General features: G+C 39.4%; 1 protein-coding gene across 4 annotated transcripts in view; it reads right to left on the minus strand.

Moving 5' to 3' along the window:
• Window positions 1-18,871, minus strand: part of CYSLTR2 (cysteinyl leukotriene receptor 2) — a 134,694-nt gene that overhangs the window by 2,328 nt on the left and 113,495 nt on the right. For 3 of the 4 annotated variants that reach the window (XM_074387704.1, XM_074387706.1, XM_010330076.3), the window contains one exon: window positions 4,508-4,576. In XM_074387704.1, the coding sequence (XP_074243805.1) occupies window positions 4,508-4,524 (17 nt within the window). In that variant the 5' untranslated portion in view covers window positions 4,525-4,576. Of the gene's footprint in view, window positions 1-4,507; window positions 4,577-9,012; window positions 10,909-18,871 lie in introns of those variants that run through there. The other variant, XM_074387705.1, reaches the window with a different exon arrangement.

The raw sequence follows: 18,871 nt of genomic DNA on the forward strand, positions 1-18,871 counted from the left end.
AAGAAGGAACCTTAGAGCATTAGAAAATAAGAACATGGTAAGCCAAAATATGGGTAAATACAATAGGCTATCCATCTCTTTTAGAGTCTAGGTTACACTTAGCATTTTGAAACAAAAATGTTAATGCTGTCTGACTGGTTTTAAATGGTTGTAGAGGAATTATTAAGATAATTGTATTATAAATGAGGGAAGGTAAAGAGACATAAAAGGAGGTAAGTTTTCTATACTTCACTTGAACTGGTAGAATGATGATGTGAATAGATTATTGTTTTATATATATATTATATATATATATATATAGAGAGAGAGAGAGAGAGAGCAAGAGAGAGAGAGAGAGCGAGCGAGCGAGAGAGAGAGAGAGAGAGAGAGAGAGAGAAATATCTAGAGCATCCACTAAAATGATATACAAAAGGATATACTCAAAAACATTACAGATAAATACAAATAGAATTCAAAAAGTGTTCAGATAACCAACAGCAAGGCAGGAAAAAGAAAACAGATAATAAAAACAGAAAACAAAAAATAAATTGCAGACACCCCTGATTCATCAATAATTACATTAAATATAAGTAGTCTAAATATACCAATTAAAAGATAGAGGATTAAAATACATTTTTTAAATGGCCCTATTGTGTACTGCCTATAACAAACACTTCAAATAGCAGTATTGGCTGGTTGAAAGTAAAAAGATGAAAAAATGCATGTTATTCAAATCAAAGGAAATCAGGAATGGCTCTTTTAGTATCAGATATAGTGGACTTCAAAGCAAAGGACATTGCCAGAGACAGTGAGGGACACTACATAATAACAACAGGGTTTAACCACTATGAAGACATATCAATTCTAAATGGGTATGCACCAAACAACAGAGTTTGCAAAACTAAAAAAACTGAAAGGAGAAATATTTGGTGACTTCAAGACCCTCTCTCAGCAATTGATGAAGCAAATAGATAAAAACTCAGCAAGGGCATAAAGAAACTAAAAACACCATCAACCAACAGGATCAAATTGACATTTATAAAACAGTTCATCCAACAAAAGCAGAATATTCAGGCTTTTAAGTGCTCACAAAAGTGCAAAAACAATTCAGTGGAGGAAAGATAGTCTTTTCAGAGGCACTGGAGCAATTGGATGGCCATAGGCAAAAAAAAAAAAAAAAAAAAAAAAAACACCTTAAACTAAACCTCATGCCTTATACAAAAATTAACTAAAGTGCAGCATGGACTTCACGTAGAATGTAAAACTATACAATTTTTAGGAAAAAAAAATTAGAGAGAATCTTTGGGATCTAGGACTGGCAAAGAGTTCTTAGACTTGACACCAAAACATGATCCGTAAAAGAAAACATTGATAAACTGGAGCTCATCAAGATGATAAATGTTTGCCCCACAAAATACTCTGTTAAGATAAAAATAAAAGCTACAGACTGGGAGAGAATATTTGCAAACCACTTATCAAAACAGAATTATTTAGAATATATAAAGAACTCTTGAAAATCAACAGTAAAACAAGCTAACAAACAAACAAATAAAAAACTCCAATTAGAAAATGGGCAAAAGATAGAAACAAACACTTTAGAAGATATACAGATAGCATACAGGCACATGAAAAATTGTTCAACATTACTGGCCATTAGGGAAACGCAAATTAAAACATGATAAGATATTACTACATACTTATTAGAATGGCTAAAATAAAAAATAGTGACTACACCAAATACAGAGAAACTGGATCACTCAGACATTGCTGGTCAAAGTGTAAAATGATAGTCATTCTGGAAAACAATTTGACTATTTCCTAAAAAACTAAACATGCAACTACCATGCATTCCAGTAATTATACTCCTGGGCATTTATCTCAGGAAAATAAAATCCTATACATCAGTGATTACTGCTGTTTTATTTGTAATAGCCACAAACAGGAAATAACTCAGATAGTCTTCGATAGTTAAACAAACTGTGGTACATGGAATTCTACTGAGCAATGAAAGAAGTGAACCATTAATACATTCAGTAACTAGAATAGACCTCTATGTAGCTAAGCTATATGAAAATGAAAACTAATTATACAGCGTGATCTCATTTATATAACATCCTTGAATTGAAAAAATTATAGAAATGGAGAACACAGATTTGTAGCTGCCAGGAATTAAGAAGGTGGTGAAGGTGGGAGGGAAGTAGAGGTAGCTAAAACGAGAAGTTTGAGGCATCCTTGTGGTGACAGAAATGTTCTGCATCATACCTGTATCAATGCCAGTATTTGGAACGTACAGAAGTTAGAAATTAGCCTGGGCAACATAGTGAGACCATGTCTCTACAAGCAAGCAAGCAAGCAAGGGGGAGAGGAGAGGAGAGGAGGGGGGAGGGGGGAGAGGGAGGGGAAAGGAAAGGAAACAGGAAAGGAAAGGGGAAAGCGGAAAGGGGAAGGAAGAAAGCAAAGAGAGAGAAAAGAAGAAAAAGAAGGAAAAGAAGGGAGGAAGGGAGAGAGGAAGGGAGGGAAAGGAGGGAGGGAGGGAGGAAGGAAGGAAGGAAAATGTTATACTTCATAATAAAATGAAAGAAAGAAAGGAAAGAGAAAGAAGGAAGGAAGGAAAGAAAAAGAAGGAAAGAAGGAAAGAGAAAGAAAGAAAGAAAGAAAGAAAGAAAGAAAGAAAGAAAAGAAAAGAAAAGAAAAAAAAGAAAAGAGAAAAGAGGGAGAGAGGAAGGAAGGAAGGGAAATTGATTCTCTGGGCATGGTAGAGCATGCCTGGAGTTCCAGCTCCTTGGGCAGTTGAGATGAGAGGATCACTTAAGCCCAAAAGGCGTCCCCAAACTTTTTACACAGGGGGCCAGGTCACTGTCCCTCAGACCGCTGGAGGGCCGCCACATACTGTGCTCCTCTCACTGACCACCAATGAAAGAGGTGCCTCTTCCTGAAGTGCGGCGGGGGGCCGGATAAATGGCCTCAGGGGGCCGCATGCGGCCGGTGGGGGCCGTAGTTTGGGGACGCCTGGCCCAGAAGATCAAGGCTGAAGTGAGCTGTGATCAAACCGTTGCACTCTGATCTGGGTGATGAAGTGAGAATCTGACTCAAAACAAATAAACAAACAAAAACAAAACAAAGCCGGATTCTGATACACCATGGTCTTGCAAGACGTCACCTTTGGGAGAAAGGGTACAAGAGATTTCTTTATTTTTTTTTTACATCTGCACGGGAATCTCTAATCATCTCAAAATGGAATTTAAAAAAAAAGGTGTGGCTTGAACAAAATTTTGTTCAATTTTGTTTGCAAAATTTTGATTGCAAAATTTCATCTAGAAACTGCTCAATAGTGCTTGTGTTTAGGAAAACACTTAGATTTTCACGTAGGGAAGCAAGCTGCCCTTCCTCTCCATTTCCCCACAACCTACGCACGCTGTCTCTGTACACCTGGAGAGGTGATCCCCAGGAAGATGAGAGAAAGCTTTCAAAAACCTTGTTGCAATTAGTAATAAAGCCAACTTGTTCCATTACAGGAGTGTTTCTGGTGGTCTTGGGCTCTGAAGAATTAACAGAAATGGAGTTTCATGAGATTCTTTTGAAGTCCCTGCTTCCTTGAGCAAGTATCCTTGACTCAGTAAGGATGCATGCATGTGGGACCCTGTTCTATGATCTGTCTGTTGTCCTGAGTGTTGTTCGTCTATACAAGGAAAAGTCTGTAAGAAAAGCAAAAGCAAAGTCCCCATAAGTCTGTTCTCTGGCTCCAGGGACTGAGAATTCAGGTCTGACATGCTTTGGACAAACTTTGTCCTTTGGATAAACTTTGTGTGAGGTCACCATTTCAAAACTTGTAAGGACTTCCTCTGTCTTATCTTTGTGACCTTGAGAACTACTTTATTTCGTTTCTCAGCCCTCATTGTAGACAACTGACCTTTGCTCAAATTCTGGAGACTCAAGATCAGCGAATCAAGGTCAGACAGGTGCCACCCTTACAGACCACTGCATCTCTGATGGGCTTCACTCAACCTAAAACTGCACTTCTTCCAGGCCAGATGCCAGTTTTCTTTCTGATTTCCTCACCGTAACACAAACATGCATGTTTATCTCTACGACTGGCACAGTTTCACCAAGGACAATATGGGATTGCAATGGCCACCTTGAGGAACTTTTGATATAAACATGATTGTTTAGAGGCACTTCAGAGAAGCATGAAGAAACCTTCAAGAGAAGATTGTCTTACTTGTCTAACAGTGATTCTTTTCTTTAAAGTTGGTGAGAGTCCCTCCTTTTATTTCCATACTTTGAGAATTAATAAGCGCTGGTTAATCAATAAAATCAGCAAGGGCTTAAATCAATTTTAATGTCGCTCTTTTTATATTTCAAAAGCTATTCTTTTACATATAAACCTTCCTCCTTCTCTTTTCAGAGGGAACATAATTAGCCTTTTGGGGTGTTGATTTCATATTCATCTGTAGCAGGCTCTCTTTTCCTTTTTTCCCCTTTATTTCCCCCCCTTTCTTTTCCCCTCTCTTCAGAAATTAATCATTACCTTATCAAATGAGTCATTCACTTTTTATGTACACATTGCAGGGATATCCAGTTCAGATAGTCAAAATGTCTGAAAAAAAGGGAAAAATGTTATTAAACTCTATTTCTGTGGGCACTAACAGTATATTTACATAGTAGCCTTTATTACAGTCATGAGCAAAGAAGAAAAGGCATTATCTGTAAGTCAAAAGATTACATTTTTGGCATGATTCAGAGTCTTCAAAAATTACTTTAATATAGAAACTAGTGTCACCCCAATATTTTGGTTTCTATAAGACCAGAGTTAAATTTTTTTTTATTAAACTGAATTTTCTACATTAGTTCTATGAATTCAACGAGATTCCACTATTTATAAAACTTATTTAAAATTTAGAATTTTAGTTTAATACATATGAAATTGTATTAAACTAAAGCGAATGATAATAATAAATGCCTTTATAATTTTTATGAAATTCTTACAATGCTACAAATCATAAGATTTCATTTGTTAACTAAAATTGTAATTTCCTGATCCTTAACTAACTTTAAGGCCTTAGACAAATGGTTAATTGATAACAATCCTTTGGATGCCTAGACAATCTCTAAATAAGAAATATAAAAACCCGGTCATTAAATATAATTACTTTCATTTCTTAAAATGACAATAGATTAACAAAATATGCAATTCCTTTGGATGACATCATATATTTATATATTGAAATTGTTTAAATTCTATGAAATAAATGCCAGTAGACAAAAAAAAAGTCTAAATAAGTTCTGTTTTCTCTCCTTTTTATTTTGTGCCTAAAGAAAAGAAAGGTTAATTACTTTGGTTAAAGATGATAATTAATATAAATGTTTAATACAGCAAAACACAAATATACATACAGGATAATAAATATGATTTTCTGTGTACAGGAAAGTTGAAACCATTTATTCAGAGGGTAAATTTTATTTCGACATACATATAATTTTACCTAATAGATTTAATTTTAAAGCTGTAGTTAAACATTTAAAATGTATTACCTATGTGTATATTTACATATCTGTGATGCCTAAATGCATACAGGTAACAGCATATTAATAAATTGTCTCCTGTAGACTGTTACAAGAATAATGTACAAAACAGTAAAATTAGAATTTGAGTCTTTTTAAATATAAAAATAAGTTTTGCTATGTTCATATTAGTAAATTTTTTGTCAATAAAATATTCCATTAACTTTCAGTGTAGTGCTTTTGACACTTTTAAATTATTTTTAAAAGACCCCTTGCTTTGATAAAATGTTGTTTCTAATGACTATTGTGAATTGCTGTGTGTTTTTACAATGCCATCTGTAATTATTTCTGGACTCTAGATACTTATGACTTATATCTTGTCTCCTGGAACAACTATTCTTGATTCTTTCCCAAATTCAAAATAATCAAGCTATTAATATGTCTTTTGTGCCTATGATATCTTTGGGTTTATTGTAATGGCTATTAGGTAACACAAGATGTGTTTTGTCATCCTATGAAAGGAAGGACAATGGGAATAATTACATATTCAAATATCCTTTGAATTTAAATTAATTTAAAAGCATTATGAAAGCTCTTTTGTTTACCAAACTTAGTAATAAAAAGCTAATAAAAATATTTTTTCTAAGTTATATTTAAAATATGCAAATATAAATATCTTTCAAGGATTATATACTTTTTTTGAGTTAAAAAAGAATACTCCTATTTAAGCACAAAGATTGCTCTAATAACTGTGTATCAAAATATCTTTTTCCAGGATTCTCAATTAGCAACCCCCTCCTTTTTTTTTTGTTATGAAAAGTCGGAACAAACACTAGGAGCTTTGACTGAATAACGTGGGACTCATCAGAAATCTATTGTTTATTTCAGTCTTTCATCAGCTCCAGTAGCCACAGCATAGTTGTCTCATCTAAGAGCTCTAGCAGCTGCAGCAAAGCTTGTGGAAGCTGGAGTGATTTGGTCAAATTAGTTCTAGGATCTACACTAACCCTAATAATTATCCTGCTATTTTATTGCTAGATATAACTCAGGATTTTTCAGCTAGTCACTCTATCTCCTAAGAAATATTGTTGGTTCCCCTTCAAATATATTAATCACTGTAACACTCTAAACCCAAATGACCCTCCTTCCTTCATCTGTAGAAAAAGAAGCCGATGATTGGTTACCTCTCTTGAGGAACTCTCCACACATTGCACGGACCTTCTATAGACTCCCTTGGATATCCTCAATTTAACTTTGCTTGTTGTTGGTTCAGACTAAACAAACAAACAAACAAAAACTAAAAATTGCCTAGGAGACTATGCTATCACTGACTTGGTGATAGCAAGTTTAGGTAAAGCTTATATTTCAAAAGTAATGTGAGCTTTACCTAGACATAAAATAAGTTCAGATGGCAAAATTAATTGCCCTCATCCAGACCTGCCAGCTGACAAAAGAAAAAAAAAAAATACTTATACCCTGATATAGGCATATGATTTGGGATTAGTCCATGAATTCAAAATGCTTTTAAAAAGAATAGGTCTCTTGATGCTACAAGAACCCCTATAAAATAGATGGTGAGCCTCAGATACTTGGGAAGCTGAGGCAGGAGGATTGCTTGAGCCCAGGAGGTTGAGGCTATAGTGAGCCATTATTGCACCACTGGACTCCAGCAAAATACTTCTGCTGAGGTCCTGACAAGCCTATCAGCAAAACCTAATCCTTCAGGAGTGAGAACAAAGATTAGGCCTATCCTGGGTAAAAAGAGTTACTCAGACACACTCCAGCCTGCTTAGCAGTACTTGTTTGATTTCACTGAAGGAATTTTCCCACCTCTAGTAACACCCTCTAACCATGACCAAATAAAGAAAAAGGTGAATTCCTTTTGTAATTAACGATTTTTAAATTTTCCACTATTAATAGTTTCTGCTTCACCAGGACAGTCCTTCTCAGGTGGACATAAGGCTAACACCTACCTGCCACACACTAACTCTCCTGTGTATTCAGGAAAATTGTTAGAGAATTTCAGTTGTTTAAAACTACCACCCCTCTAGTGGATCATGTTTCCCCAAAAAGAATGGAAAGAAATCTCCGAAAAATGCAAGCACAGGAAAGAAAACTCTCCAGATGGAAGGCTGAATTCTTGTGTTGCATACTGTGTATTTTAGTCAAGCTTCTTCAGACAGACAGACCAATAGGATATTATAGAATTATAGAAGATAGAGAGAGTGATAGAAGATAGATGATTGATAAATAATTGATAGATAATAGGTAGATAATAGAGAGATATATGACAGATGATTGACAGATGATAGATTATAGAAAATTGAGAGATGATTGACAGATGATAGATAATAAATGATTAATAGACAGATAGATGGTAGACGATTGATAGATAATTGATAGATGATAGATAATTGACAGATAATAGATAATAATTGAGAAAGAGAGAGAGGGAAAGAGATGAGAGGAGACTTATTAGGGGAAATAGCTTACACATCATGGGGGCGGAGAAATCCCACAACAGGCCGTCTGCAAGCTAGAGACCCTGGGATGCTGGCAGCGTGGCTCCATCCAAGTTTGAAGGCCTTAGAACCAGGTGTAATTCTCAGGCTCAGTTTGAAGGCCTGAGAACCTGGGAGGCCCACTAGTGAAAGTCCTAGAGTTCTAAGGCCAGAGAGCCTGGAGTTCTAATATCCAAGGCCAGGAGGAAGAGAGAGCAAATCCTTTTATCTTCTTTTTTGCTCTATTCTGGCCCCCAGCCAATTAGACAGTGCCCACCCATTGAGGGCAGAGGTCCTCTACACAGTCCACTGATTTACACGATAATCTCCGGAAACACCTTCACAGGCATACGCAGACATCATGCTTTACAAGTTCTCCAGGTGTTCCTTAGTCCAGTCAAGTGGACACTTAAAATGACACTATGCAAGCAATGACTACTAAAAGTGGAAAGTACCATCTAAAACTTGCCTCTGAGCCTGGAGAAAGTCATAAATTATACTACTTCTGCTCTGGAAGCCTAGGTTTAAATTGAAATTTGTAAGGCAGAGTTGTCATGGATAATCATATAGCCTTTAATCTCTTCTTAGCTAGCTAAAGAGAAATTGGAGCAGCCCATGACTATGGGAGGAAAGCCTATTGGACATCTAGAAAATAACACACAGATTTGGGGGGACATATTTTCATTGCTTGAATATGATAATCTGGGTCCCTGTTTTCAGAGTCTATTAGAAGAACTAAAAACCACATTTGCTTCTGCAAAGTCCTACTTCCTTGAATCTTACCCTCAAATTACCTAATACAAGCACAAATCCTATAACATATATAATTCCTGACTAATACTCTTTCCTGAGACATCCCAGTTTCCAATGGTATGCATTTTTTCTGGATACAAGAAGCCCATAAACTCAATTTTGTTAACTACAGCCATGCTCCTAATGGCCTTTAACTAGAAGACCTTGATCCCGAGAATCCACATAATGATCTAAAGAATAAAAGAGGTATGGTAAAGCAGTAGTTAATTTAACCTACCCCAAAAGATGATTTGTCAACATATTTCTGATGCAGCAAGAATATTTTTCAATTCTTCTTTGGACATCTATGTGAAGATCATACTCAAAAAACATGGTTGACATGTAAATGATGTAAAAAAGAGGTTTTTTTTTTTTTAATCCCTAAGTTAGCACTTCCCACATTATCGCCTACCAAACATGAATCCATGAGATGCTCTGTAAAAGAAAAGGCTTTCTTGGTCAAATTAGCCTGAGAAACATAGCAAGCTCTAATATTCCCCTCTTGGAGATTTGCAGTACATTTTAAAGGTTCTATAAGGTCCTACAGGAAGAAAAAAAAAAAAAGCCTGATTTACCCAGAATTTCTCTCTTTTATTTAACCTTGAAAACTTTTTTGCATGCTAATGCAGTCTAACATCTCATAGAACTAATATTCTGCACAATTAGACTTGAGGAAATGCTGATGTTGTCATGAAATTTATCTCAAAGATGTTGTCATTTATCTCGAATATGATTTTAACAGTAGAGAAAGAGAACCATCACCTAATAGGCTAAATCAACCAGCAGGAGAGTAAAGGAGCATGGGCTGCAAGAGTTTGCAGTCTGGGAGCTCTAAGCAACTGCAATTGGGTAAATCAGCATTTCCAAGCATCCCTTACTTCATTTGAAAAACAGAGATTGTACTAGCCCCCTAGGACTGTCTTAACGAAGTATCACAAACAGCGTTGCTTAAAACAACAGAAATTTATTCTCTCACAGTTCTGAAGGCCAGAAGTCTGAAATCAAGGTGTCAGCAGGGTATACGGTTTGGATCTGTGTTCACCCAAATCTCATGTTCAATTGTAATCTCCAGTGTTGGAGGTGGGGCCTGGTAGGAGGTGATTGGATCATGGGGACAATTTCACATGAATGGTTTAGCACCATCCCTTCAGTGCTGTTCTCATGATAGTGAGTGAGTGAGCTCTTGTGAGTTCTCATGAGTGTTTAAAAGTGTATACCACCTCCCCCTTCTGTCTTCCTCCTGCTCCTGCCATGTAAGACACCTGCTCCTGCTTTGCCTTCACCATGAATAAAAGCTCCCTGAGGCCTCCCCAAAGGCAGATGCCACCATGCTTCCTGTGAGGCTTATGGAACCATGAGCCAGTTAAACGTCTTTTCTTGATAAATTACCCAGTCTCAGGTATTTCTTTATGGCGGTGCAAGAGCGGACTAATACAGCAGAGCTGTGCTTCCTTTGAAGGCTCTGGGGAAGAATCCCTTCTTGCCTCTTCTACCAGCAATCCTTGGCATTCCTTGCTTTATAGACATGTGACTCCAATCTCTTGACTTTGTCATTATGTGACATTTTCCTTTTGTATTTTCACATCATCTTTTTTCTGTGTTTTCTGTATCTTCTCCTGTTCTTATAAGGACACCAGTCACATTGGGCTTAGAGTCCACCATATTCCATATGCCTTCATCTTAACATTACATCTGCAAAGACCTTATTTCCAAACAAGGTCACTTTCACAGGTACCTGGGGTTAGGACTTGGACATATTGTTTGGGGGTACATAATTCAACCATGACAAGGATATGTAACACTTATTTCATAGAGTTGCTGTATTCTGAGAGATACATAGTGTATGCTTCACAGGGTACTTGGCACTAAGTGCTCCCTCACTGTTCCACCTTTGTGAATGAATGTAACTTCAACAACTCATCCCATTAGCTACCAAGGATGAATTGATGACAGAAACTCTCACATTCACGTAAGGTATAAAAAGTAAACTTGCCGGACGTGGTGGCTCAAGCTTGTAATCCCAGCACTTTGGGAGGCCGAGGCAGGTGGATCACAAGGTCAAGAGATCGAGACCATCCTGGTCAACATGGTGAAACCCCGTCTCTACTAAAAATGCAAAAAATTAGCTGGGCATGGCGGCACGTGCCTGTAATCCCAGCTACTCAGGAGGCTGAGGCAGGGGAATTGCCTGAACCCGGGAGGCGGAGGTTGCAGTGAGCCGAGATTGTGCCATTGCACTCCAGCCTGGGTAACAAGAGTGAAACTCCATCTCAAAAAAAAAAAAAAAAAAAAGTAAACTCCTCTTTATGTCTTTCTAGGAAGCATCAAGAGTTGTTTACTTTTTATACCTTATGTGAATGTGAGAGTTGATGTCATCTCTCTATAGAAATTCTAATTACTCTCAGATTATTCTGACATGTTCATAATGAGAATCTCTCAAGATTTCTCTACTCCTTTGCTCAAAGTCTATTTCTTCCATGAAATTCTCTGATAACTCATCTGCTCAGTGAAGTTTCTCTGGAAAAGTGAGTATGGGCCTATAATTTCAGAAATTTGGGAGGCCAAGGTGGGAGAATCACCTGAGGCCCAGAGTTCAAAACCACCCTGGTCAACATAGTGAGACGACCCCATTTCTGCAAAAGGTAGTTTAAAAACATTAGCCAGTCATGGTGGTATGCATCTATAGCCCTGACTACTCAGGAGGCTAAGGCAAGAGGATTGCTTAAGCCCAGGAGTTTGAGGTTGCAATGAGCTATGATCATGCCACTGTACTCCATCCAATCTGGGTGACAGAGTGACTCTTGTCTGTAAAAGTAAATTTTTTTAAAAAAGTGACTATGGATTGTGAACTGGAAGAATACAACAAAAGGAAAGTGGAATATCTCATTATAACCCCCGTTCTAACTTTACAAATCAGAATTCTGGGTTAAAAATTAGTTCCCTGTCTGGCAAAGATTTCATGATGAAGATGCCAAAAGCAATAGCAACAAAAGCAAAAATTGATAAATGGGATGTAATTAAACTTAAAAGCTTCTACATAGCAAAAGAAACTGTCAGCAGAATAAACAGACAACCTACAGAATAGGAGAAAATCTTTGCAAACTATGCATCTGACAAAGGTCTATATTCAGTATCTATAAAGAACTTAAACCAACTTACAAGAAAAAAAACTCCATTAAAAAGTAGACAAAAGACATGAACAGAAACTTTTCAGAAGAAGACATATTATACATGTAGCCAATAAGCATATGAAAAAAGCTCAATATCATGATCATTAGAGAAATAAAAATCAAAACAACAAGAGATAACATTTCATATCAGTCAGAATGGCTATTATTAAAAAGTAAAAACAACAACAACAACAACAACAACAACAACAACAACAAAACATGCTGGTCAGGTTGCAGAGAAAAGAGAATGCTTATACACTATTGGTGGGAGTGTAAATTAGTTCAAACACTGTGGAAAGCTGTCTGAGGATTCTTCAAAGAGCTAAAAACTGAACTACCATTTGACCCAGCAGTTCCACTACTGTGTATATACCCAAAGGAATATAAATCTTTCTGTCATAAAGACACATTCACGCATATTTTCACTGCAGCACTAGTCATAGCAAAGATATGGAATCAGTCTAAATGCCCATCAATGGCAGACTAGATAAAGAAAACGTGATGAATATGTACCATGGAATACTATGCAGCCATAAAAAAGAATGAGATCATGTCCTTTGTGGGAACATGGATAAAGCTGGGGGCCATCATCCTTAGAAAACTTACATAAGAAGAGAAAACCAAATACTGTAAGTTCTCACTTATAAGTGGGAGCTAAATTATGCGAACAGATGAACACAAAGAGAAGAACAACAGACACTGGGGTCTATTTGAGGGTGAATGGTGGGAGAAGGGAGAGGATAAAAAAATAAAATAGTTATTGGGTACTAAGCTTAGTACTTGAGTGACAAAATAATCTGTATAATAAAGCTCCGTGACACGAATTTACCTATATAACAAAGCTGCACATGAATCTAAAATAAAAGTTAAAAAAAAATTAGTTCCCTATGAGTTCTGTGGGTGTAAATTAGTTTGAGAACTGATAAGATGAAATTTATCATATGCAGAGCTAAGCATCCAATCCTATTTCTGAGTTCACTGCTGGGGTCTTAGTTCTGATTACATGGATAATGGCTCTCTCATTTTGATCTATCTCACAGCAAATCTGAGGTTCCTAGCTTAGATTGTAAAGTGAATGGTGAGGCCATTAGCTGGAATGGGAAGCACATACTTTAGAGCTCAGAAGACAGGTCAGGGTGGCAGATATAATTCAGGGAAATAGTCACATAGAGGGTGGAACTCTGTGACCCTGACTCAGGAAAGGGAATACAACAAAACCAGAAGCTTGGAGTTAGTGTCTTAACTCAATCTTATAGTGAATTAAACTTTCTATCAATTGGCAGGGCCAGGACAGCAGGACTAGATGCATAACCAGAAGGCACTCCGTTGGAATACTGGAGGTGGCACAGGCAGCATGCACAAGCCAGGTCAATAAAGCAAATGCAGAGCCAGATTAATGTCACAATTACATGTCAGCTCTGGATGGGCAGGGGACTAGAACCAGAGTTAACACAGAGCCTAGGGAACAAGGAGACAAGGCATGAGGACTAAGACTACTAAGACTGATATGGAACTGTCAGAGGAATTTTCACAAAAAGGTTTCGTTACAAATAGACTTTTATTGAAAAGGACAGAGTCTTGTCCATCCACATGGGCCATAATAGTCTTAAAGAACCTGACTTTGGAGCCAAGATTCTGTTAGAATCTTAAGGAAAGCTTACAGTTTAAGGTAGGGAAGGGGTTGAAAAAGTAGAAATAGACTTGAAAGCAATCAAGTCCTTAACTCTTTGGCCATGAAGATCACCACTTGTTCCATCTCAAGATCAATAGGGTTGTGAATTGCAGTGAAAAGGGCAGCTCGAGAGAGGCAGGACCCAGCCCTGGACTCCTCCCTTGCTGGGGTATAGCAAGCCCTCAGGGACAATGTCAGCTGCAGATGCTGGAGGTAAGTCCTTTGTCAAAGGCAGTGCATGAAATCCAGCAGGCATGACCATAGGCAAGAGGTCACCAAAAACAATGGTGATAGGTGGTCCACCAAAGATTTGAGGGGAGCAGGTAGACCAAAAACAGGCCACACAATAAGGACTTCTTAAGCAACTGGCAAGGAAGGCAGACCTCATTGGAGAAGTCAGTCTGTAAGCAGCAAGGCCCTTATTACTAGGCCACAGTGCAAGGAGAGAACTTTAGACTTAGGAGGAGGCATGGCTAGTGCAGGTGGGCTGAGTCCTGAGTTCTGAGTCAGATAGAGCCTTGAGCACAGAGGATCAGGCCAAGAATGTGAAGACAAGGGTCCATTTCCCCTAATGAACTGGGAATGACATCTCAGGAACAAAAGAGAAGTTTAATGTTAGAATTGAGGCACAAGATCAGAGCAACACCAAGGTCAACACTGAGTCCTAAAGTTGCTTCAGTTCCTCTGCTTGGGATTGGGGTTGGTTCTAGGAGGCTGGATGGGAGTGGCAAATGGATGGGAGTGGTAGATGGCTGTCAAGGAGCCGCAGTTGTAGGGAGAGTATAAGTACAGAAGCTGGGGGCTTTGACAGTAAGAGCACCTTATTCCCCAGAAAGCTAAAGAAAAAAAAAATCCTTCCTAGAAACCTCATGTACCTAAAGGCTACCAGCAAAAAGCAGGGCCAGCACAGGTTCAAAATTCCATTTAGCTCAACACTTTCTCTTGGGAAACCTTTAAAATATTTTGCTTGTGCTTTCCTGCTCATGTAAAATACATTTGACTACAGCACACTGCAACCTTTCACTAGACTCGAAAAAAGAGAAAGAAAAAGAAAAAAAGAAAGAAAAAATCACCTGCTAGATATAACTGTAAAAATTAGCCAAACCAATGAAGTATGTGACAGGAAGCTGAGAAATATATGAAGAGGTGAATTCAAGGGAAACTGGGAAATAATTTGGCAGCAAAATTTCCACTGCCTTAGCGGGAGAGGAGTCAGCATGTGCAAGCTTACTGGACTGAAAGGGGATTCAGAACAAAGACAGAATTAAGACTTCATCTCCCGCAGCTTTGCTGGTAATTAAACAACAAAGAAGGAACAGGGAGCAGCAGCAGACGGAAATTCCATATCTGAGTTAGGAAGAAAACCAAACATGCTGCATGACCAGTTAAAGTCTGACAAGGGTGAATAGCTTACACGGATGCTTAGAATGTTGTCACAGTCACAGCAAAGCTGCAACTGTTCCCGATCTCACAGATGTTATTTTTATTTATACTTAGAAAACTATATCTTTTATACATTCTCATGATGTCGTTAGACACTGGCACAGACTCCTCCCCTACCAACTCCTCTCTGTCAACACTGACTATGGGCAGATGGGTTTGCCCACCTTTGGTTTCCAGATTTGAACCCGTGTCCTGCCCGCAGAGTCTGAAGATGCACTGACACAAACATACCCAGAATAGCTGCAAGCGATGTGCAATTAGACAACCAGCTCCTCTGACATTGTGGTAAATTGCTACCGGGCAAATAATCTGGAGGACAGAGGTTGGTGCCCTTTGCATCATCTTTACAAAGAATGAATGATAGGATTTGTGTAGAGCAGTCCTGAGACAGAAGGGGAAACCCGGTCATCCTGCCATGCAGAAGTCTCCCTAGCTGCTACTCAGGGACCTTTTGAGTCTGCTGTTTGCCCATTCTCTCTGGCAGCTGTAATTCCCACACTGGAAACCCTTCTGGTAAACTGGCATCAGGGTCCTTGACTTTCTGATTGCTAATCTCATGGCTCCTAATTTCAAGCCATCTGTCAAGGCCAAACCTAACCTAGGGCTCTGGGGAAGGGCATTTCCTTTGTTACCCCACCTCAAGCCACAGATGCTCCTTCACCCAACAAGAGGCAACAACAGCGAGTTGTATGGCAGTTACTCTGTGCCAGGCACTGAGCCACGCTCCTCACGATATTACCTCAATTGGTTCTCAAACAATCCTTGCTACTCTTACTTGATAACAGCTCTAGGTACTCTGATTTGATGATTTTATAGATGAGAAGGCCAAACTGCACAGGCATGGAATAGCTTCTGTGACCAAATTCCCTTGCAAGTTAGTGGTAGGATGTGGCTTGAACCCAGTTGTCATCTTAATCAAAACATGTCCTGTTTCTCTGTGCCACATATACTCAGCCCTGTGTACATGACAGTGAGGAAAACATAATCTGTTTTCTGGGGTGGTGAATGGGTCAAACAAATCAACAGGACAAAGCTCTTTGAGGAAGAAGAGCCCACAGAAAGAAACATCAACAGTGCTATGAGAATGCAGGGGAGGGCCACAGCCAGCCTTCAGGAATGGGCCGGGGGTGTTTTTTAAGGTTCTGGGGGAGACAAATTGACTAAGGAGAGAGGGGCAGGGAGTCTGGGCAGTGGAAAATTATGTACAAAGGTCCCAGGCTGAGAGCACATGGCAGGTTGGGGGAAGTGTAAATAACACAGCAGAGCATAGGTGAAGCATGCAAGGAGGACAGGTGGGCAGAGAGGGGTTCCAGAGGGGCCCTTCTCATACCAGGGAATTGAGATTTCATCTTGAGGGCAGTGAGAGCCTCTGAAAGGCAGAGAGCAGATCTGCGTTTTAGAGAGGTGGCACTGGCGGTAGATGAGGACAGTTTGGTGGAAGCAAGCCCCAGGGCAGAGAGGTGAGGAGGGGTGTTCCTGTGATTGTGCAGGACACAGAAGCTGCACAGACCTGGATGGGACTGAGAGCTATAAAGGAGTGAGAACTGACCAGACTGTGGGTGGACTAAACACGGAAGGTCAGGGAAAACGGAAGTCAAGGTTCCTCTCAGGCGTTAGGGGAGGGAAGTGGTGCCTTTCATGAATAAAAGGAACCTATGAAGAAGATGCTGATTGGGCTGAAGAAATAGGGAGTGTAATTTGGGGCATTTTGGATTTGAGGCACTCAAGAAATAGGCAAATGGAGCTGTCTTGTTGCTCTACATAGCTGGGGAAGAGGAACTAGGTGAGTCTGATGAATGTTAGGCTGCCAGCACTTGAGGGTAACTGAAGCCAGAGGAGGGAAGTGGCTCACACAGGGAAGTGTGAGAACAAAGGAGGATAGAACTTTGGGGAACACCAACAATTAAGGGACCCGCAGAGAGAAGAGGCTGGGATGATGACTGAGAAAGACTGGCCAAATGATACGAACAGAGCCAAGAACACAATGCCATGAAGGCTGAGAAAAAGACGGCTTTAAGGAGAACCGAGTGTTCAATGGGGATTAAAAAATACCAGGTGGGCCCAGCACGGTGGCTCACGCCTGTAATCCCAGCACTTTGGGAGGCTGAAGTGGGCAGATCACTTGAGGTCAAGAGTTCAAGACCAGCCTGGCCAACACAGTGAAACCCCATCTCTACTAAAAGTACGAAAGTGAACCCGGCGTGGTGGTGCCAACCTGTAATCCCAGCTACTCGGGAGACTGAGGCATGAGAATTTCTTGAACCCTGAAGGTGGAGGTTGCAGCAGTGAACTGGGATGGCACCAGTGCATTCCAGCCTGGGTGACAGAGTGAGACTCTGTCTCAGAAAAAAAAAAAAAAAAAAAGTACCAGGCAATTCAGTAACAAGAAGGTTATCAGTGATCAGAGGGGTGGTGTAGAAAACGGAAGGCAGGAAGCTGATTAAAAAAAAAAAATGAAGCAGCAGTTGAGACAATGATCTCAGGAAGGAGAGAGGATGCTTTTGAGTTCTGCAGTTGCTGCAAAAGATTTGTTGCTGGAGAAAGACTTTGAGTCAGGGAAGAAAGATGTGTACTTCTTCTCCCTGGGACATCTTTACTCTTACTCTCAGTCCATCTTTATCACATAACTTCAGTTTCTTCCTCTGTTCATCTCTCCTCCTCTCTGTTTGTATATCATAAACCTGAGCCATAGTATAGTAGGTAGAATACATACTCTACCAGAAATCCAGGAGACCAGGCTTGATTTCTAACTCTCCCACTCTGCAGCTGTGTAAGCTTTGCTCTCTGAGCTTAGCTTCCTCATCTTTAGAATGAAGCTAATGCAGCTAGTCCCTTAGGATTGTTTTGAGTTTTAAATGAAAACATGTGTTTGCTCTGCATAGCAGGTGGTCAACCAAATGCTAGTGTTTCCTCCGGCAAAATTCTGTGACCAACTGAAATTCTGTACCATGTCTTCTTGTTCTTCTGCATCTAGACACCCTGAACCAGAGGACTCTGGTGTCATTTCTTCCTCATCATCTTCTTCCTAATCTACAGCAATATGTCTTCCCTGCCCCATGCTCCCCTCCTCAGAATTTTACATGACTAAGATTAAGATAATTCATTTCTGCTCGGCAGCCTGTTCTACCGGTCCTTTCTAGAACTTCCTTTCAGTCACTCTGTAGACTTCAATTCTTTTTTATTTTATTTTTTTAAAAGACAGGGTTTCACCATGTTGGTCAGGCTGGTCTTGAACTCCTGACCTCAGGTGTTCCGCCCGCCTTTGCCTCCAAAGTGCTTGCATTACAGGTGTGAGCCACTACACCCGGCTGACTTCAATTCTTACATCTTTGAAACCTCTACTCGTCTGATTTGTATAGCCCTGAGGCCTCATGGTTTTCCATTTCATGACTGCTCATACTCCTGATGCCCAGTCACTTCATCTTTATCCTATTGTAGATACCCTACTGGGGACACCCACCTTTGTCCTTGGCTCACGTCTGTCTATATTTCCTCAAAGGATTTATCTGCCATGGAAACTTTGCACTCTCTGCCTCTGCCTCCCAGGTATTCCTTTTGATAGCTCATATTTTCACCTTATAGTTTGCAAAACATTTTCTTTTCAGATTTCTTATTTGCTCCACTGGCTATCCTTTGACATAGGCTAAATTGGCATTATTACCTCAATTTTACAAATAAAGAAAAAAATCTAGGACTAGGAGAACTCAGGTGGCTTTTCCTAAATTGTAACTTGAGCTATAGTTCCAACATTTTTGGTTGCCTACAGGATAGTCTTATTTGGAGATTCTGCCTCTACCTCAAACTCTGTCTGA

This window comes from Saimiri boliviensis, chromosome 16 (assembly GCF_048565385.1).
Source record: "Saimiri boliviensis isolate mSaiBol1 chromosome 16, mSaiBol1.pri, whole genome shotgun sequence".
Lineage (NCBI taxonomy): Eukaryota > Metazoa > Chordata > Mammalia > Primates > Cebidae > Saimiri > Saimiri boliviensis.